The 23,140-nt window shown below is 41.5% G+C and overlaps 1 protein-coding gene across 2 annotated transcripts in view; it reads right to left on the bottom strand.

The window, feature by feature from the left end:
• Nucleotides 1-23,140, bottom strand: part of KANK1 (KN motif and ankyrin repeat domains 1) — a 179,725-nt gene that overhangs the window by 50,630 nt on the left and 105,955 nt on the right. The window contains exon 2 of one of the 2 annotated variants that reach the window (XM_030567139.1): nucleotides 16,033-16,149. The exons of the other annotated variant lie outside the window; for it this stretch is intronic. Within the exon in view, the coding sequence (XP_030422999.1) occupies nucleotides 16,033-16,069 (37 nt within the window). The 5' untranslated portion in view covers nucleotides 16,070-16,149. The remainder of the gene's footprint in view (nucleotides 1-16,032; nucleotides 16,150-23,140) is intronic. 2 annotated transcript variants of the gene reach the window in all.

The raw sequence follows: 23,140 nt of genomic DNA, 5'->3' as shown, positions 1-23,140 counted from the left end.
AGTTAATCTTAGCACTCTAGTCACTACGTTTGTGCCACAAAGGCAGCAGTGTGTTACATTACACATCTCACATGCTCAGGTCTGGTCTACATGAAAACTTTTTGCACTGGTGCAACCGCACTGACAAATGTATAATGTAGACTCGGTTCCAGCTGAAAATGGGCTTTGTACCAGTGTTGCGTGTGTACATGGACATGAATGTTGCCACACACCAGCATGAACCCCCCCCAAAAACTAGCCCACAGCAAGATTATCTGAGCTGTATTTTAAGGGATATCCTGTATCTGTTGCCTAATATCCACCTGTATTCAGTAAGGAGCAAAGTATTATTTAATGAGATGAAAAAGAATTTGTTCAAGCACTGATCATGAGCAGAACCCCACCCTTGAAATATAAATCCAGGATTTTCTAACATGAAGAAAAAATATTTTGGGGGGTGTGGTCTCTTAAAAATAAGCTTTGTCCAATTGTCTTTTACTTCCTTGAAATGCAGGTGGTCACTATGTATGTACTGCAACCCAGCACTCTGCCAGCTGTCATGCCACTGTCAGGTGAACGCAGAGCAGATCTGAAGTTGATTCAAGAAGAAAGGAGGAAACAACAATAAGTATCTGGGCAGAGTAAACAAAATTTTGCCCATGGTACTAAGCAGAAGCATGTGCCCAAATCTTGGGTGGAAACCAAACAACTAACGCCACTTGCTGATGTGTCAATGCACAATCTGCCTCATTCTTCATTGTGTACAGCTAACTGAGCAGCACGTAGGCAGCTGGGACCATGCCCACATTTGGTCTTTACAGTACTCTAGCATACAGTGCCAGTTAGAATGGTGGCCAAACCCTGCATCACCCATTCCATGTAGAATGCTGCTCTCATTGTTCTTCTACACAGAATTCCTGTCTGCGGAGAAATCAGACCTAAAATTTGTCCCTTTCAAGCAGTTACCAATTTCATTTAAGAAAAAGTAATTCACAGGAAGCCTCTGAGCTACTAGTACAATTTCTGGTTTGATCAACAGGTTCTTAACAGAGATAAAAGAAAAACAGGACAGCCTGTCTTTAGTTTTCTTCCATAGGAGTTTGTTGAATACAGGAGATGAAAATGAAACAGTTCCTCCTCTCCCCCTCAAACTTGAAGTTATGCTCAAAAGTAGATGCCAAAATTATTTTGGAAAAAACTGAGTAATGAAAACACATATTAAAGGATAGTGAAACATTCTGGAAAGGGAAAGAGAACAGCAGCTGTCCCCACATGTTCCATCTGCTTCTTATTTTGTGGTTTCAAGTGCTTGACATCTGACAGAGATTTCTCCCGTCCAAGATCACGCACCCCAATAGACCTTCTTCAAAGCTCTCTCAATAATCCAGCAGGCCCAAAAGTTCTGCCATAAACATAAGAGGAGAAAAAATATCTGAAAATGTGTCAGAATTCCCTCCATAGATTGATGCACATGTTGACATCTATTTAGACTAATGAATTTTAAAACCAAAGGCAGAGATTGTGTGTTTATTCACTCTCTTGGATTTCCAGGTTATTATGGTGCCAAACAAAAAAACTGTCAGCTACTGTTTACAATGGAAGCAAAACAAAAAACAAAACAAAACAAAAAAAAGGCTAGAAAATAGCACTAATGACTGAGAACCCGATCTGTCGACAGAAACAGAGGACCCAATATTCAGACAGGTGTCTACTGGTGGCCATTCTGGGTTCATACAACAACAGATTATATCACAATGCCTTCCAAAACAAAAATCAGACAGACCAAGGGACACAGTCCAAGTGCAAGCTGAACATGATTCATCTCAGACATTTGTTCAAGAGGGTCTTTGTTGCACCACTGATGGAAAAATATAGATGAAGTGCTCGCTTTTTAAAATGTTGTTCAGAACACCCTATCCCCCTTTTCAAAGGGGCATCTCACTAAAATTTGTGCTAATTTAGTGTATAAAATGTCAAACATGTATTTTTGGCTTAAATAACTGCTTTTAAAAAGACTTCAAACTTTAGCAGATATACCAACGACGGAAGCAGATTTATGGTCACCTTTCCAGCCAGCCCTAACTCAGCCTCTAAACTTTCACATGCAAAATCTGCATTTAAGTATGCAAATAATTTAAGAGAACCGATTGGGTACTTAGCTAATCCAGTTTATGTGCAAACATCAATTTGTATGTACCCATAGAGAGGTACAGCTGAAAATGTGACCCTTTATGTCATGAAGTGTCCACTTAGTTTACTTACATGCCTGTATAAAACTTACATGCACTTCTGATGGCCAAGCAGGGGAGCTAGTGTCAATAACTGAGTACAGCAATTAGCATATTGTTAATGATTTCCCTGTTCAAACTCTTGTAAACTGGAGTAATACAAACAGGGTGAAATGTAATAGTGCAAAGTACAAGGTCATGCACTTAGGGACTAACAATAAGAATTTTTGCTATAAACTGGGGATGTATCAGTTTGACATGACAGAAAAAGAAAAAGACCTGGATGTATTGGTGGATCACAGGATGACTATGAGCCACCAATGTGATGCAGGTGTGGAAAAGGCTAATGTAAACCTAGGATGCATCAGGCGAGGTATTTCCAGTAGAGACAGGGAAGTATTAGTACAGTTATACAAGGCACTGGTGAGACCTCATCTGGAATACTATGTGCACTTCTGGTCTCCCATGTCGAAAGATGAATTCAAACTGGAACAGATACAGGGAAGGCTTGAAATTAGCCATCAGAGGAGTGAAGTTCTGGAACAGCCTTCGAAGGGGAGCTGGCGGGCAAAAACCAAACTGGCTTCAAGTCTGAGCTTGATAAGTTTATGAAGGGGATGGTATGATGAGACTGCCTGTAATGGTATGTAGCTGATCTTTGGCTGCTAGCAGGAAATGTCTTCAGTGGCCGGGACGGGATGCTAGATGCGGAGGGCTCCTAGTTACTATAGAGAATTCTTTCCCAGGTGTCTGGCTGCTGGGTCTTACCCACATGCACAGGGTCTAACTCATCGCCATATTTGGGATCATGAAGGAATTTTTCCCCAGGTCACATTGGCAGAGAGCCTGGGGGAGGAGGAGGTAGGCTTGCCTTCCTCTGAAGCATGGGACATGTGTCACTTGCAGATTTAAACTAGTGTAAATGGTGAATTCTCTGTAACTTTAAATCTTTAAACCATGATTGGAGGACTTCAGTAACTCAGCCAGAGGTTAGGAGTCTATTACAGGAGTGGGTGGGTGAGGTCCTGTGGCCTGCATTGTGCAGGAGGTCAGACTAGATGATCATGATGGTTCCTTCTAGCCTTAAATTCTAAGAGTGTCCTTCAAGAATTTAATTGCTCTGACACCAGACCAGTGCTGTGCACTCACGGCTCAATGTCACCTTCTAAAATAAATCTTGGAAGGAGTCTCTATTACAGAAACCAGAGTGCCATTTTAAGTGAGAGGAGACTAACTTGAGCCATATGACGTATGCAGTATTGTTGAAGTGGTGTTGATCCCAGGATAGAGAGACAAAGAGGGTGAGGGAATATCTGTTAGTGGACCAACTTCTGATGGTGAAAGAGAAGCTTTCAAGCTATGCCAAGCTCTTCTTCAGGTCTCAGAAACTAACTCAAAAAGTGTTACTGCTAAATACAAAAGTGGAACAGATTGTTTAGCATAAATAGTTAACACATATTTCAAATGACCATTTAAGGAGAAGTGGCCATTATGCCATAAGATGCAGTGCAGGCCCTTTTCCAGTAAGCAGGATAGGCAACGCTCATCATATTTTGACTCAGATACCATATGATCTTTGCTCATGACACCCTCTGAGCACACCTGTGGAGAATGTGGAAAATTTCTGGACTGTTTTTATGAAAAGCAGATATAGGACTCAGTTTCCCCCCATTCCTTTTGTATTGTTACCCACCAGGAATGAAGAAGGTAATTTCTTTCTTGGGACACAGCAGAGGGAAAGCAACCAAGTGACTTGGTGTTCACCACATAGACACTGGGCTGAGGTAGGGATGGGTATGAATTGTCTGTCAAGACCAGTTAACATATATATGGAGTTACCTTAGAGATAGATACAATGGAAAATGAAGGACTGGACATTAACTTTTAAGGACTGCCAGGCAATGTGGGTATAACATGTGGAAACAGCATGACTGGAGCTTGAGATAAAGAACAGACATGTTAGCAGACTGTAGTAAGAACGCTGCTAACGAATGAACTAGGGGGTGGAATCTTGGATGTTTGGGTGAGACGGGTGGACTGTGCTGTAACAAGCATGTGCATGCAAGCTTTGCTTTACCATTCTAACTCAATGTCCCTAAATACTACATTGCAGTTGACTGGTAAGTGGCATCTTGTTTTGAACAGGCTGTCCTGTGTCACTGCAACACATCTGCTGGCTGTAGAGCTCACAAGACGGCAAGTCTCCAGCATTGTTCAAACTCTTTTAGATCTGTGGAAGGAGCCATTGTGAGAAATGGATGTGGTGAAACCAGAGCCTCAGTCTCACAGCGGTGGAGCCACAGGGCTTCACCTTTGTAAAAAGCAGAGGGTCAAGGCCTAGCACTTAAAAGTATACACTGCCAGAGTCATAGCATGCCTTGTGGATCTGTGACAGCACTTTTATGTAAAAGGTATGAAGACACTTACCACTAATGTGGAGCAAAAAAAAAAAATCCACAATTGCAGCGAGGAAGGAATGAGTTATTGAACCTTGAAAAATATGCACTGCCTTTTTCCACAACGCTTTTCCAGGGAAAGATGTAAAATAATCTCATGTCTATTTGGAGTTCTGCTGCCATGCCTGTGACAGATATGCCAATTTCCTATAATACCTTTGGAAGATCTTACTGAATTAAGTATCTTTGGAGTCAGTCATATTAAATGCAAAGGCTGCATATCATGAGCGTGGATGATCGGTGGATTATATTGAACAATGTGGCAGCCAAGTCTGAACTTTTGGGATAACATATGTGAAGTGGATTTTCAAGGAAATTTCGGGGGGGGGGAGGTATCTATTCACTGACTATAGGAAGCTCCTATTTATTCAAATATGGCAGGCAAAAATTGTGAATGAAAAGGAAAAAGAAGCTCCAGGACGTTCCCTATTCAAAATATTTGTTCTCTGTAAGTTACCACACACAGCATATGGGGTACAGGACAGTAGTATAATAAAATAAAATGTAGTAAAAGCCACATTCATAAAAAGTCAAATGACAGGACAGATAGGGAAGGGTTACCAGAGAGACAGTAGTCATACTGTCCACTTTGGAGGGAAAAAATGTCTAGATGTTTGTAACTAGACAGAAAAGAAGCAAGATGGATGTGAAACAACAGCATCTGTCACTCTAAATCCAAATTTTGGGATCTCTAAAAAGCTGACTGTGTTCAAGTTCAGACCAGGATCCATCAGAACAAGTCTCCAAGAGGAAGTCTGTAATTTAAAGTCTATCCAGACAACTAGGAACTGTGTTATTCAGACACTGCTACTATTCTAAGCATCATGTGCTGTGAAAGCTGCAATGTGTATCATACAGATAATAAGTTCAACCATTTATTTCAATAACTGTGATAGTTATGAATTTGGATGAAACAAGAAGGAAGCATGAGTATGTTCACATACAAAGTTACATCCCATTGGGAGCAGAGTGGAATTGCATTTCAGGAGGAAGAATTACAAGATATGGGGGTAATGCTAAAGTATGCACTGTGAGAACTCACTCAACTCCCTAGCACTGTTGATTAAGCAAAACCTGGTAGAGGCTGTTTTTATGTAATCTTTGGGCTTAGGTACTATACAAAATGGTCTGGAGTGAGTACATTATTACAATAGCCCAAGTAAAGTCATTTCTTCATTCATTTCTGTTGCAGAATTATTAATTGGAACTAGATTAAATTCAGACATCAGGCACTAAATTACTAGCTGTAAAACTACCGGTACTTCAATTAAGTCTATGGATTTAAAAAGCTAGAAAACAGTGACAATTCTATAGATAATTCTCAACCTCTTTTCCCAGGAGAAGCTCAGAGAAAAGTGTCAGGAAAACTACAGAACAGTGCCAGAAAAATGTTTTTGGATCAAAACAGAAAGATTTGGGACTCTTGTATCTGCACTTAACAGTGTCAGGTGATAAAAGCTCATCACTGATTTTGTTCCCCGCCTCGCAAGTCTCAGGAGAATTTATTCTAGTGCTTCTTCTGAGACACCTGCATGCACATCTACTGCTGTCTCCTGTGTGTGCGAGATTGCTCTTGGAAACAAATGAGTTAAACATATCTAACACACTTCACCACGGGGCCAGATTCTTTTTTTTCAGATCAGTGCAAATCTGGAGTAACTCTACTGACATCAGTGGAGTTACTTTGGATTTACACTAGTCTAAGTGAGAGTAAAATCTGGGTCATAGTGTCATATGAAAGTGAGACTCACATAAATTCTGCAAAGTTTCACACTGGGGACTGTGAGTGTCCATGCCCCTATTGATCACAACCACTGTGGTGGGGATAAGGAACAGGTGGTCATTGAGATACTTTCGTCCCAAGACCATTAATGATTTTAGAAGGTAAGGACCTGCATGTTTAACTGGATTCAAATCAGAGAGGGATCCAGTTCTTCCTGTTAAGAGGCAGACCGCACAAGAAGGACCAGCTGCAATCTCCATGCAGCTTTCATGGTCAGGACCAGGCAGAGTACACAGCACAAGTTTGAGAAGTGAGAAGAGGATGATGACCATAGGCAAATCAGCACTAGAGAGGAAGGGGAGTAGTCTTTTGGCTAACCAAAGATAGAAGGTGTTTGTAGACAGCCTGGATATTTTGGGTGTCCAGGAGAAATGAGCAATCCAACAAGATATAGACTGCGCTCCACCTTGGCTGCAATGCTCCCTGATGTAGAACATTAAGTGACTGATCCTGTCAGTGCTATGCCCTTCCTATTAGCATCAGTGCCATCTTATCTGGCTTTATCTTCAGCCAGACTTCAATTTCCTCCCAAATATAGGGACATCTCAGAGAGTATTATCCACACATGAAGAAACAGTGGAGGCTTGCTCTACACAAGCAACTTATGTCAATATAACTGCGTCACTCAGGAGTGTGAATTTTCCACACTCCCGAGCGACGACACAGTTACACTAATCTAGTTCCCAGTGTAGACAGTGCTCTGTCACCAAGAGGGCTTGTTGACATAGCTACCGCTTCTCAGGGAGGTGGAGTACCTATGAGTATGCCCGCGGGAGAAGCCTTCACTTCAGCGTAGGTAGTGTCTTCACTGAAGCACTACAGCTGAGCCAATGCAGCATTTTAAGTGTAGATAAGCCCCTAATGACGACATTTGTTTGTAAAATTACTGGGGAAGCTTGAGAGAAACAACACTCATAGGGAGTGGAGGCAGGCAAGCAGAGAGACACCAGGACTGAGTCCTAGGACCCCAGTCCTTCGGTGAGAGCTCTCAGAAAAAAGAGAAGCAGTTGCCCATTCTGACTCTTTAGGATCTATTAGAGATGCATGAGCAAAGTCAGGCTAATGCCATGACAATACATTGCTGGAGAGGATGCAGTGGTGTCAACAGCACCCCTACAGTCAAATAATTAGTGTGTAAGATACTACTATAAATCCACCCTAAATAGACAGGTAGGTAGTCAGCTACTAAAACATGTGTCCATTCAGAATTTTAAGAAATTTGCCCCTTAGGCAGATTTGGAATTACTACGTACGAGATGTTGGGTTTAATGAAAATTTAGGTAAGTTTTGTAATGGCATTGTGCTGTTGAAACTGCTTGAGGTGCATTCAACCCTCCACCCCACTAATGTCAAGGTCTCCACCCTAGTTTGTTTTAAAGTGGTGTGCATCATCAAGGTGAATCAGCACATCTCCAAGGGTGAGGCACTGGTAGGGTACCAGCTGTATAAATCTTGCGGGTATTGCTGCAGTCTGCCCATTCATGGAACACAGAAAGAGATGCAGCAACTCAGCACTGTTCTCTTGTTTGGAAGCAAAGGTGCCAAATCAACAGCCAAGAAAAGAGGAAGCATTCAGTTGATTCTCTTTCACTGTAATCACGATAGGATGTATGCCTATCGAACTCTGAATACTGAAGGAAAGGCAAGCCATAGCTACATATTTATACTGTGAGTCACATTGTCCCATTGAACCAAACCAGCACTGGTTGGGTGACTGGTTCAACAAAAATATGAACTCATCTGAACTTGATTAGCTCATAACAGGCGAACTAAGCAAACGATATGAAGTTTGAACTAAGGGGACTCAACATTTGCAGACTCAGGCCTGGTCCACACTAGCAAGTTAAACCGATTTTAACAGTGTTAAATCGATGTAACGCTGTACCCATCCACACTATAATGCACTTTATATCGATTTAAAGGGCTCTTTAAATCGATTTCTGTACTCTTCCCCAACGAGAGGAGTAACGCTAAAATCGATATTAACATATCGATTTAGGGTTAGTGTGGCCGCAAATTGAAGTTATTGTTATTATTGGTTAGCTACCCACAGTGCAACGCTCCGGAAATCGATGCTAGCCTCGGACCATGGACGCACACCACCGAATTAATGTGCCTAGTGTGGCCGCGTGCAATCGATTTTATAACATGTTTTATAAAACCGGTTTATGTTAATTCGAAATTACCCTGTAGTGTAGATGTACCCTCAGTAGCACTGCAACACTACTCTGGAAAAGCCTGTTCTTCAGGAAACCAGCCCTGCAGTATAGAGGAATGCTAACAGTTGTCTATATGCCTGTCATTTCCAGCAGTCATCCATGATGTTCAAATTAGTGCAAAAATGGTACTGAAGTTTCAACCTTCATCACAGAAGCCAAATGTCTTGAGCTTCTATGATCTTAAATACTCGCTTCTGCTCATCTGAATTTAGTGTTGAAATTCACACCAAAAAAAATGTATTTTAACTTTAACCTAGATGACAAGAAAAACAACTGCCTTCCTAAGAGAATCACCAAACAGATTCCATTAACATTCTAAAGTTCTATTACAATCTAGTTTCTCCTTAACTAGCAAATATTACAAATCCTGACCTTGCAGGGTCTGCCAGAGGTTTGTGCTTAGTTGTACATGGTCCAAGATCATATTCTTTATGAGGAGTTTCCTGCAGCCTTAAAAAAAAAAATAATCAGGGAAGCTACTATAACGATTTATCATAAAAATACACTAGTAGCTCAAGCAAACTTGTAAGCAATGGAGAACATGCCTATAAATATTTTGTAAAATTTCCTAGAAAGCAGTGGAAGTTTTGCTTTAAAATAGTCATACTCTGTAAATGCAGCCTTAATATAAAGGCTTAATAAACTATTGATAGACATTTTAATCAATAGCTGGTCAATTACACACTGTTATAGAGCCCAAGAGACGAGATTTAAAAAAGTAATGCTGGATTCTTTTTATTTGCGTTTTGGCCTTGGGTGCCTTTTTGGTTCAAATTTTCAAGCCTCTTTTTTGCAACCATGAGGGCTTGAAACTTTATTATTATTATTTTGTAATTAAAAAAAGTAAGTAGAGATTCTCCCAATCACATGATCCCAGGACATGTGGCTTTAAGAAAAACTCCCAAGACTTGTGAAAAAAGTCACAGGACTTGGCAACATTTCCCCAAACCTGTAGTACAGCTTATTCCTGCAGAGCTGGCAGCTCTTCTCCTCATGCACTACTTGTGCTCTGCTCCCTCTTTAAATCTAGAAAGTGTCAGTATGCTCCTGCAGAATCAGGTCTCTGAAACCCAGGGCTTGAATCCATGTCCTGCTGAAGTCAATGGGAGATTTCAGTGGGAGTTGGATTAGGGTGACCAGATGTCCTGACTTTATAGGGACAGTCCCGATATTCGGGGCTTTGTCTTATATAGGCACCTATTATCCCCCACACCCTGTCCCGATTTTTCATACTTGCTGTCTGGTCACCCTAAATTGGATTAAACCATTAGAGAACAAAAACTCTGCCAAGTGGGCCAGTAGTTTTTATAGTTCTCTCTTTAGAGCCAGGGAATCTCAATCAGTTGTATTTGAGAGCTAGCTGTCTATCAGACTTCAATATTTAAAATTAAATATAAATAAAATTAGGGGAACTAGATAAGCTGCTGCTTGGAAGCCTGTACTCTAGAGCTCTACTTAAAGGCTTGGTTGCTTATATGAAGCAGGTCTCCAGACCCTTTTAACCCATCATTGACTCTCACTGGATTACACTGAATGCTTTGAGGATATATTCCTCTATGTACAGCAGAAAGTATGAAAATTAGTTGGGGGACAATATTTAAAATCTCATTCAACCAAAGAGATTCCATGCAGGATCTAATTTCAGCTCACTTGCATGTAGAAGACAACACCCTCCAGTTAATGTATCACACCCACACACCGAGGAGAGCGTACAACACCTGTGCTCCAGCCCCAATCCCAAGACAACTGGAAAGTGGGCATGAGAGGAAAAAGGAGAGAGGGGAAAGGGAAAGGAGGAAGATGAAGGATGATCCAGAAGTTAGGGCTCTAGCCCAAGACATGGGAGATCTAAGTTTAACTCCCTGCTCAACCACAGGCTTCCTATATGAACTTGCGTATATCACTTGATCTCCCTCTGTAAAATGGAGATAACAGCACTTCCCTCCCTCTCAGGGGTTGTGAAGATAACTACATTAAGACTGAGACACTCTGATTCTACAGCAATAGGGCCCAATAAATACCTGAGACAGAAAACCCTGCACTGAAAGTAAAACAGGCAAGGGAGAAGGTAAGCTAAGTTTGAAAAATCTCCACATCTTTTAGAAAGAGGTTTTTAGAGGAAAAATATTCTAAAAACAATGAAAAGTTATAGAAAAAATTTAGCCTGAGGGACAAAATAGAGAGACAAGGAAGGTGAAGCAATATCTTTTATTGGAAGAGCTGTGTGCGGCTCTAAAGCTTGTCTCTCTCACCAACAGAAGTTGGTCCAATAAAAGATATTACCTCACCCACCTTGTTTCTCTAATATCATGGGACTGATCTGGGAACAACACTGCATATGACAATGGAAAAAAATACAGACACTCAACCCCCTCCACTCCCAATAAAAAACAACAACATTAAAGCAAAGAAAAAATTGATTTGGGCTGTGGCAAAATTGCTGCCCCAACACGCCCCCTCCTGGCTGGATGTGGCACTAAGGCAGCTGTGCCTCAGTGCCCCTCCATTATCCTGCTCCGGCCTCCTGACCCTCCAGCCAGACCATGTCCCTTCCAAGGCCACAGAGTCCTTTAAAAATCCAACAAAATGTATACAAACCAAACCTTGAGCCCAGCTGGGCACAGCAGACAGCCACCTCCTCAGGAATCTCTGCTGCTCTAGACTGTTCTCATGTCTAACCACAGGCTTCTGTGCCTGGATCAAGCCCACAGTCCAGGGGCTGGGATACACCTCCCCTCACTCAGAGGTTCAGAACGGCTACAGCTTTTCAAAGCCCTTATCTCTAGTCAGCCTTCCAGCTGGAGAATCTTGTCAGTTCTTTGCTTCTCAGCCTTCTTTCCGGCTGCTTCCCAGAGGGAGGAAACTCTCCACCTCCTCTCCTCTGGGTCTCCTCCTCAAACTGGGCTCACCCAGCTCTTTAAGGGGAAAACAAACCAGCTCTTCTCCAGCTGGCTTCTCTCTCTAGGTAGGCCTGGCCCTTTCAAATGGGTGCAAGTGTAACCCACACACCTTCTGGGTGTGGTGTTCTGTCCCATCTAGTGGCACTGAGACCACACAGAGAGAGAGAGAAAATCAGTCTATAGCCTTAGATAAGAGAGAGTTTGGCTTTTAGCTCATCTGGTAAGAGGCCAATGCACTAAGCTCCAGAGGTCCCCAGTTCGATCCTGCCCGCCAACGACTGGGGTCTGTTGGTGTTACACAAGCAGATGGGTTAATTAGCTTCTCAGGTCCATTCACTGCATTTGTGGGGTAAATACCCCATCACAGGGCCTATGCTACCGTACTATTATACAGACCCCTGTGGCCTTACCTATTGCACAGCAATGCAAGGATGCCTTTAAAATTCTAACAGTTCCTCTCAAATTGACTGTGGGTTGCAGGAAAGATATTTTCCCTGCTAATCACTGATGCATGGCATGCTTCTGCAAGCTCTACACACAAATTTGCAGAGGTATCAGTAAGAAGGATTATGCTTAGTTTTGCTCTTTGCCTTTGAGGATAATACAAGGTTGAATTGTGACCCTCTTGATCAATTCTCTAGCAGTGTTTTCTAGCTCTGTTGTATTGTAGGAATAGCGTACTTTCTTGGGTATGCATTGCACCAGTGAATCCACTTTCATATTATGGGATTTGTTGCTCATTGGTGTACCTGATCCAAAACTAATTTATGTAAGTTAAAACAGATCAGAAAGCAGCTAAAAGAATCAAGACTTTTCCATTCAAAATAAGGCATTAAAGATTTTTCAGGCGGGGAGGGGAAAAACTAGGATTACTTCCAAGGAACCCCCCATATTGTAAGTTTCAGACTGGAATGAGCAGTGACATTCTGTTAACAGGGGTTTAGTGAAAACCTTGATAGACTTAACTGCAAAGGTGGTGGGGGGCCCTCACCATGTTGCTTCTGTGTCTATTAAGGCTGATTCATAAACCAAGTAATATTTGCTGTAAATTGAACCCAGACGGTGGTGAAGACACTGTTACTAATCTGAGAAATAATCATCTTAGCTGCCCTGCCTTTCAGTGCTTGAACTTTGTTTAGAGTCACTGGTTGGTAATAACGAGGCCAAACTTCCACATAGCTCCTCACTTAAGCAGGACATTAACAACAGAGTGCCTGCTGCAGCTGCATTAGGCCACTATGCGCTTCCCAAGCACCTTCAAACCCACTGAGTTGAGAGACCTATTCAGTCAGCACAAAAACCCAAACCCAGTTCAGGACTGGATACTACAAAGTGAAGAGATGAGAGTACTCAGTGCCCCACAGAAACCTGCAGTGCAACAAAACAGAAAACTTATTTCCTATAAAGAGAAAAGAAAGCCATGTTTCTCTCATGGTCATCTGCAGCAACTTAGGCTGCCTCTTGAACAGGCTATACATTGACAATGCTTGATGTTAGTGAGACCTAAACCAAGAGTTAAAAGCGAGACCCTATTACAAACTAATTTCCTTTAACATCTGAGGATGATTAACTAAGCTTATAGGTTCACACAAAAAAACTTTTGCAATGCAGATGAATATTGTGCAACAAAACCAAAAGAGGAATAATTAAACTTGACTTTAGTAATTTAATCATTAAACTGAACCACTGACTGACAGGTCTGAATTCCATTACAGTTCCAGTTATTTACTAGCCATATTTAAAGTACATCATCTTTGCTGAAATATACCAGAACTATAAAAATTTATAACCAACAACCTTTCTCACAGCTCGCTTTCATAATAAAGTTATCATTTGCTTTGTAGATGGCCTCACATGCACAAACCAATATTTATAACTAAATGTATTTTCATTTCAATGCATACTCCTCAAAAAAGTTCTCAGAGCATTTGTATATACATGCTAAATAGAGAGAAACTTTCCTACAAACAAACCTGAAAACTCCCTCAAGACCTTGTCTGCAGTTGCCAAACTGTAGTATACCAGACAGGCTCAAGTATTCAGAAAATTAACCAAAAGGACACAGTAGGCATACACATTTAGTGGTCTCCGTACTCACGTTGGTAAGTTAGCAGCTAAAGCAAAGCACTGTTCTTTAATCACCTTGTAGATGATGGTGGTTGAATTTGTACTCAAAGCAGTCAAACTATTCAAGTAGCATAAATCTAGTGCTGAAGCTCATTACACAGCTACCTAGTTCTTTTCCTGATGACAACTCATTCAGAGGGTACTGTGTGCAGAAAATCTCCACCTCTGAAATTTCTTTTCACTCTTAGAACACTGTGCAATTAAGAAACCTGCTTTAATATGTCCAACGCCCAGATGAACAGGAGTTAAAGGCAATCTCCCTCACTCAGTACAGCAGAATAGCAAATCATACATCTGTAGTCCAGTGCTTAACCCATTGTGAAATAGTCAGGGATTGGAGAAGCATGCACATACAAAACTAAGTGTTACACATTAGGACTGCGGCCTCAAGGGTTTATAAAGCAGACAAGTCCTGACAGTTCCTTATGAAGCAGAACAGTACACAACCTAACTTTTTGTGTTGACACAATTGATCATACTTGCTCTCAATGAGTAAGGGAGCAAACAGTTTCTACTCTGCATTGAATCCTATTTACATATCAGTCCCAAAACTAAAGATTCTTGTACTAATATATCCCCATTTCAAACATTTAGCTCCTTATAAGTTGAAGTCATCAGACTATCACCATTTTCTGTTATTAGACAGTTTTACAAAACACAAAAAAAGGTCAATTAGCTATAGTCAAAAGTAAGGCTGATGCACTGAATCTATACAGAACATTCCAAACATTTTTTAGGAGTGAATAGTTCTGCCTGGCCTGAATCAAGAGTATATTTTTTAAAAGCCAAAAACACGTGGGGGTGAGGAGCTAACCCTGTACTCGTGTCTAATTCAGAATGCAAGACTTTTATAAAGCTTTTTTAAAATTAACTTTGTATTTATTCTAGAAAAGGTTACACACACAATACAACTTTTTTCTTTATATCAAAAGAGAAAACCCTCCCTTATCATATGATAATCTTGAATCTTTTCAAAATAAGATTTCTTTTTAAATGAAGTCGTTTCTGCTATTGCCATGTTTTACGGCTGTTTTTACCAGTGACAAACAATTATCAGAAATTACTGATAGCTTCACTTTCAATAAAGTTTTCCATCTATCCTACCAGTCTGTTAGGCTTGGGAACACAAGAGTTCCCATCTCTCTGCACACCCAAAGACAACTGCACTCCTTTTTGCCCGGAGAGAAAAAACTTTCTAGTCCTTTGTATTGTTGAATTCTATAGCAAAATTCTATAGCAAATATAACTGATGCAGCCAGTACCTTTTGGATTTCATACTAGTCCTATAACAGAAGTTTCTAAACTTAGGACATTGCCAAATAACATGTGCATCAAATACAAACACTGTCCCTGTTAATATCTATTAGACTACATTTCAACAAGCATGTGTGAGTCCAGTAAATACTTTGTATGATCTTTAAAATAGGAATAATTTGATTTTTGACTCACCAAAAAGATGTTTAAGGTTTCACATGAATGCCATGGGAAAAAAATGTAACACCCTTCCAACCTACCCAAACCTCAATTCACACACCCATGCTGCAAGCATACATACATTAGGAAAACTCAGTGCTCTGGTATTAAAGGAGTATGCATAAGTTTCTGCTTTGCACCCGAAATTCTCCATGTAGTCCCTGTTGAAGTCCTGACTGTAGTATGCTAAAGTCATGTTTGTGAAACGCTCCAGAGATCAAGAAAATATTGACAGAACAGTGAGGAAAAGCGCTGCAGCACTTATCAACTGTCCTCTAATCTCTGGCCCCTTCCAATCTATCAGCCTTATCAATAACCCTTGAACACCCCATTGGACTCAAATTTTAAAGAGTACCCAGACCCAAATAAATGCGGGTGGATCTTCATAACTCAAAGAAGGAAAAGTAAAATGAATAATTAAAACTTATTCTAAATAATGGTGGAAACCAAAAGAAGTACTGGTTAGACATATAAGGGATGTTTAACACCATAGGTTTCCAATGTCACACATGAGACCTCCTTAGCCCTAAAACTCCACTACAACTATAGTACAATATCCATTTGTTTTTCTGCAGTGAAATTCTATGAGACAGATCCATCTCTGGTGCAAACTAGTGCAGTTAGGCTGATTTATACCAGGTGATGATCTGCCACTAGAACCTTAGTTCATATGTTCAAGTTAGGAGAGCTTATTTGCAAAATACCTCAAAAGAGGAAACAAAAATAACTAAAGGAGAAAGCAGGAAAAAACTTTGAAATATTAGTTTAAGTCATTTGCACCTTGATCTTTCTCACAGATTCAAAATTTTATAGAAAGAGAATTTAAAAAAACAACTCAGTAGGGAAAAGTGTCCCAACGTTTGTTACCTGAGGTACTGCCACTAATAATCGCTGGGTAGGCCATGTTTGTTCACTGACAAATCCAGAAATATGTTGTTAGGAGTCATGCAAATTTCATGCATCAAGTCCAACCAGACATACAACCTGAAACAACAAGAAAAAGTTAGTTAAAATTTGACAGTTTTAGACAGCACTGTACGGCATCTCCTTTCCAATATATAGCTCCAACAGCTGATCATTTTGAGTGTCCAAGGGCTTATCTTCACTACAAAGTTAACTTGAGTGTTGCCCCTGATTTGAGTCCTGTCCATCCACGAAACCCTTATCTCAAGCATGATGGTGTTTTAATTCAGAGTTGGCTGGCTTGTCAAGTGGGATAGGCTGAAGCCCATGTGCTGCCAACAAGTGATCTACTATAACAGGACCATTCTGCAATGTGGACTCAGGGTTAAAATATAAGCATTAGGATTTCTAACTGCTTTGTCTACACAGGATTTTCAGCTATTTTCCCATGCTGATCTAGCACCAGAGCAGCACCATCAGTGCTGGCAACAGCGGGAAGGGTGTCAATGGAGCAAGTGATTTTTATCACCAGTTTAAGCAGGATTAGATAACCTGGTGGTAAAAGCACCTACAGCACATGAATGCTAGAGCTCCCATAGTTGCTGGCATCAATGCAGCTTCACCTGTGCTAGATGAACCGTGGGAGAATGGCTGAAATTTCTCAGTGCAGATGTAGCCTAAAAGAGGCTCCTACAGTGTCTCAGCACAAGAGAGGTGGCCAGGAGACATGTGAGGTATGGGTATCCCTACCCACTGCTAACCCTCCATATCATACAGATCCCTTGGGAACCTGGTAAATGCACCAAGTTAGGAAGGATTTACACCAGGGACCAGCTTAATGCACAGCAGACTCAGGACTGATAAAGCACAAAGGTGGCTTAAAGCTGGTTTTCCATTCTGGCCCCACCCTCAGTTACACAACGCCCTCCTTGGCTGCAGCAGAGGATCTGGGCCATTAACTTCAACCTGAGCGCCAGGGCTCGAACAGCATACTGGCTCCTCTCCCATGCGGCCTTCTGGTTCTATCATTTCAGCTTTTTTTTTTTTTTTTTGGTAAGAAGCATCTCTCTAGCTGTTATGTTTATGAAATAAATGTGACCAAAGTGTCAATGATGTAAAGGTAACTCCATTGCTACAACACCAACACTGCATGAAACAATAGCTGTAAGGTGAGGTATTCTGTTCACTTCAAAAAGTGCCAGTGATGATAATTTAGAGGTCAACATGGTTAGCTATTTTGCCACTCATCAAGGTGTATTAGAAAAGGAGAAGAGGAGAGACGCTTGCCAAAATCTGCACAATCTACTCTGAGTGCCAGGGTCATTTTGATCCCACAAGTTGAGTAGGCTTGGCAAGAGTACCACCACTTATTCCCTCCCAGGCCCCAACTAAGAAGGAACCATGCCAGGAGAAGTTCAGCAGAGCATCTGTCTGAGTCCCACAGAGAAACCCAGCACAGCCTATGATGTATTAGAACTCCAGTAATGGGGAAAAAACAAAAAAAGCACAGCACGTGTGATTACATTTTTAACATCTGCACAATTTGAGAGTGCCATCTCATTTTGTTGTCTCAAACAGGTGGAGTTTGGAGTAGAACCATAGAATCATAGAAGATTCGGGTTGGAAGAGACCTCAGGAGGTCATCTAGTCCAACCCCATGCTCAGAGCAGGACCAACCCCAACTAAATCATCCTAGCCAGGGCTTTGTCAAGCTGGGCCTTAAAAACCTCTAAGGATGTGAGATTCCACCAGTTCCCTAGGAAACCCATTCCAGTGCTTCACCACCCTCCTAGTGAAATAGTGTTTCCTAATATACAATCTAGACCTCCCCCACTGCAACCTGAGACTGTTGCTACTTGTTCTGTCATCTGCCACCATTGAGAACAGCTGAGCTGCATCCTCTCTGGAACCCTTCTTCAGATAGTTGAAGGCTGCTATCAAATCCCCCCTCGCTCTTCTCTTCTGCAGACTAAATAAACCCCATTTCCTCAGCCTCTCCTCATAAGTCATGTGCCCCAGCCCCCTAATCATTTTCATTGCCCTACGCTGGTTTCTCTCCAATTTTTCCACATTCTTTCTGTTGTGGGGGACCCAAAATCAACACAGTACTCCAGATGTGGCCTCACCAGTGCTGAATAGAGGGGAATAATCACTTCCCTCGATTTGCTGGTAATGATCTACTAATGCAGCCCAATATGCCATCAGCCTTCTTGGCAACAAGGGCACACTGTTGACTCATATCCAGCTTCTCGTCCTCTGTAATCCCCAAGTCCTTTTCTGCAGAACTGCCGCTTAGCCAGTCGGTCCCCAGCCTGTAGCATGCATGGGATTCTTCCGTCCCAAGTACAGGACTCTGCACTTGTCCTTGTTGAACCTCATCAGATTTCTTTCAGCCCAATCCTCCAATTTGTCTAGGTCACTCTGGACCCTATCCCTACCCTCCAGCATATCTACCTTCCTCCCAGTTTAGTGTCATCTGCGAACTTGCTGAGGGTGCAATCCATCCCATCATCCAGATCATTAATGAAGATGTTGAACAAAACCGGCCCCAGGACAGACCCTCGGGCACTCCACGTGATACTGGCTTCCAGCTAGACACTGAGCCTTTGATCCGATGATTTAACCAGCTTTCTATCCACCTTCTAGTCCATTCACCCAATCCACACTTTTAACTTGCTGGCAAGAATACTGTGAGAGACTATATCAAAAGCTTTGCTAAAGTCAAGATACATCACATCCACTGCTTTCCCCACAAATACCTTACTTTGACCTCCTACTGACAGTTCCCCCGTAAACTAGTCACATGTTTGCAGTTACATTTGTTTTAAATACTTTATTACATGAGTAAAGCTCTAGAACACTAATCCGAATGAGCTAAAAATCATTTGAAGCACAAAAACAGGCAACTCACCCTTGTTTACATTTAGTGAAAATTACAGACGTTGTGTTAGCAATTATTTGTCCCTTGTGACATGCATGCAAATATGTTGTTTCCCAACAGGGCTTATGCATCTTATTGTTACATATCTAGAAAGGGAGGGATAAACTGATTTAGCCGTCTATTTTCTGAGAAACACAAAAAGAACCTCACTGCAACAAGTGTTTACCATTTATGACCTCCTATGTGGAAGAAACTACGGACTAGGGCAATACTGTAATAAGCAGGGAAGTGAAAAAGTTGTTATATGGGCCAAATGAACAAAGGTTATAATCACAAAATAATAATGAAATCAGCCAAGGCAGCCTGCAAAGCAAACACACACAGCTTCTGAGGTCCCAGATGTGGCCTGTTGCACAGTTAAATTCCAGTCATAACAGGATACAGATTTCTGAATCAACAAGCACAGCAGAAAATAGAAAATGCATCCAACTTGTCAAATTTGCAGCGAGAGCCAATGTTTAAAATATGAAAGCTTTTAACAAAGGATAACCATTTTCCTCCCAAAGAACAAAACATCTTCCAACTGCACTGTGTTCACCCCTGTTTTTGGATACCTGACATACTGTAAGCTCCATAGAAAGTTTGTCAACAAAAGAAGTCAACTTTTAGCTTGTCATGCTGAATGTTTAAGCTTAAGAGTTATCAGTTTCTAATATATTCATTGCAATATCAGGCATCCTGTTCTTTGTTAACACAGACACTGTCAATTTGCAGCTTTCCATTCAGCTTGAATCTGTACCAGGGAAATCCAAAGCAAACTTCTGTTGAGGAGCTCTGAGGTCTTAGAATCATAGGAGTGGAAGAGACCTTGAGAGGTCTTCTAGTCCAGTTCGCTGCACTCAAGGCAGGACTAAGTAGCATCTAGACCATCCCTGACAGGTGTTTGTCCAACCTGCTCTTAAAAATCTTCAATGATGGAGATTCTACCACCTCCCTAGGCAATTTATTCCAGTGCTTAACCACTCTGACAGGATGTTTTTCCTAATGTCCAACCTAAACCTCTCTTACTGCAATTTAAGCCCATTGCTTCTTGTCCTATCCTCAGAAGTTAAGAACAATTTTTCTCCCTCCTCCTTGTAACAACCTTTTATGTACTTGAAAACTGTTGCCATGTCCCCTCTCAGTCTTCTCTTTTCCAGACTAAACAAACCCAGTTTTTTCAATCTTCCTTCATAGGGCATGTTTTCTAGAACTTTAATCATTTTTGTTGCTCTTCTGTGGACTTTCTCCAATTTGTCCACATCATTCCTGAAATGCGGTGCCCAGGACTGGACACAATACTCCAGTTGAGGCCTAATCAGCGTGGTCTTGTCTATGCACAATACAATACAATACAATAGTACAACACACAATATAAGCACACTTTTAGGTTTTTTCTATGTGGAGGGGCTTTTATGGTATAGGCTGAGGTGTTAAATTAGACCAATAGTGTTACTGAGGTATAACGCTCCTCCCTTCCCCCATAGGCAATGGTCTTAAACATATATAAAAAAGGGCCTTTTTCAGTTTATGTTACTTGGGAAGGGGTTTAAGATAAACCAACCCCCATGCTCTCCCCCACTTTTACATCAGAATAAAAAGTGTCAGGGTGAGGGAGGGGAGGAGCAGGCATGTTATATTTTATAGCTATCTAACTACACCTGTATAACTGGTAAAACTTTCCTGTGTAGGTAAGGCTTTATACTTAGAGCCCTGCATGGATACAAATTTATATCTGCGGAACTGCATGGCTCTCCCAGGAACCACAGCAGTGAAAGGAGCAGAATTACTGCCAAAGATCCGGCACTTTGGCAGCGGATCCCGGGGCGGAAGGACCCCCTCCACCGCTGAATTGCCGCCGAAGACCTGGAGCGGAAGAAGCGAGTGAAGGACCCCGCTCCAGGGGCCCCAAAAAACTTTCGTGGGGGCCCCTGTGGGGCCCAGGGCAAATTGCCCCACTTGCCCCTCCCCTCTGGGCGGCCCTGGACAGCAGCCCTCTTCCATCTACAGAGCTGCAGTCTTCTCTGGCACTTAGGTCAGCATAGATTTTTTTCACACCCCTGTCCATCACAGCTATGGTGACCTAACTTATGTGTAGCCCATGTCCAAGTTGAGCTAATGCAAAACCTGTATGGCCACACAGTTTCAAAGTTGCACAGGTTTTTAACTAAATCCATTTAAAAATTGCACCTTTAAAGTAGTGTACTTCTATGCATAAAACCAGAATTAGGAAGCAGGAAGAAATCACTGCAGCAATTTAGCACAGTGACTGGGAAAGAAAACCCAGACTGCTAACCACTGTACTATGAAAAAAAAAAAACACTAAAAATTGATTCTTGACTTTCTGAAACAAAATGCAACCGCAGGTAATACCTCAACTGCCAAGTGTCTGTCCCAAGATGGAAAAAGCTGGCCTAGCTTGATATAAGCCAAATGTATTCAACAAAACAATGTTTTAAACATCTCTCTCTCTTTTCACAATTCATGCTGTACTTGTACTGTCTGCATAGGTACAGCTCAGCTAAATCGATGCTCAACTGTGTTTAACAAGCACAGAAACTGTGGTACAGCAAGTTTTAACCATTCCTGGAATAGTGCTGTACATGGTTTACTTGGAGATGCAGGCCAAAATACACCATGTTCAGCTGTACCACGATCAGTAAGAAACTTTCCTAACATGGACAAGGCTATGGATGACAGGAGAGTTCAAATGAAAAATGCAACTCCATAAAGAGGAAGAAAACACAAAACACACCCTTTCATACAGAGAACATACAAAAGAGAATTAGAAAAGGAGCTTACATTTTTCATTCCCACCCTTAAGGTTTCTGCCCTTACTAGCCCTATGTTTTTACATGCTTATCCCATGCCTGCATGTGAATACTAAGAACTAAAGTCTTAAGGGTAAATGCAAAACAAGCAGAGACTAGCTATATGAAGTGCTATTGCTCAATGAAGCAGTTTTTAAATTGTTTTGAATTAGATATTCAAGCTCTCCCCTGGCCTGAGATTCAATTTTGCATCTTTTGCAGAAAGCGGGTTCTTTACCAACACACAAAGCTTTGCTAAAAATCTCTACCAGTTAGGCAAGATCAAGGGGACCAATCCTCCACTGCACCCTGTCAGGTCATTTATACCCAGATAAACCCTACCAAGTTAGAACTATCCCCCAACTTACACCGCTGGTGACATTTTGCATAGATGTAGATGTGAAGTAGGTGGAGTGTTCTGTAATTGTCTCTTAACCCCTGAAGTGTTTACATAGTGTTACAAACTATGTCTGGGCTATTAACTGGGAAGATCCTACTGGCCTGGCCCCATTTCACAGCTTGTTTTGTCAGTGCTGAGAACCAACAGATCAAAAGGCTATAAACACTTCAAGTCTCTCCGCCCAGAGGAGGTAGGCAGTTGTTTGGGAGCAGTTTGCAGGGAACAGACAAACGCCTACTCACGTAGGGGCCCGAAGCTAGACCTTCCATCCTAGGGTGATAGGGTAAGAAACGTGCATATAGAGTATTTGTTGTTGAAAAAAACTTTTTCAAATTAGTTTATGAACATAAGAACAGCCATACTGGGCCAGACCAATGGTCTTCCAAAAGTGATCAAAGCCAGGTGCTTCAGAGGGAATGAATGGAACAGGGCAATTATCAAGTGATCCATCCCCTGTCCTCCAGTCCCAGCTTCTGGCAGTCAGAGGCATAAGGGCACCTAGAGAATGGGGTTACATCCCTGACCAGGTTGGTTAACAGCCACTGATGGGCTGATCTCCAGGAACTTTACCTCATTCTTTTTTGAGTCCACTTATACTTTTGGCCTTCACAACATCTGATGGCAAGGAGTTCCACAGATTGCCTGAGAGTTGGGTGAAATACTTTCTTATTTTTGGTTTTAAGCCTGCTATCTATTACTTTCATATGGTGACTTTTGGTTCTTGTGTGTTATGTGAAGGTGTAAAACAACACTTGCTTATTCACTTTCTCCACACCAGTCATAATTTTATAGATCTCTATGATATCATATCCCCTTACTCGTCTCTTTTCCAAGCTAAAAAGTCCCAATCTTACTAATGTCTCCTTATATGGAAGCTGTTTCATACCCCTAATCATTTCTGTTGCCCTTCTCTGTACTTTTTCCATTTCTAATATCTCTCTT

The sequence above is a fragment of the Gopherus evgoodei genome, chromosome 6, assembly GCF_007399415.2.
Source record: "Gopherus evgoodei ecotype Sinaloan lineage chromosome 6, rGopEvg1_v1.p, whole genome shotgun sequence".
NCBI classification, from domain to species: domain Eukaryota; kingdom Metazoa; phylum Chordata; order Testudines; family Testudinidae; genus Gopherus; species Gopherus evgoodei.
Note: the sequence above shows the minus strand (reverse complement) of the source record. Positions and strands in the feature narration are given on the sequence as shown.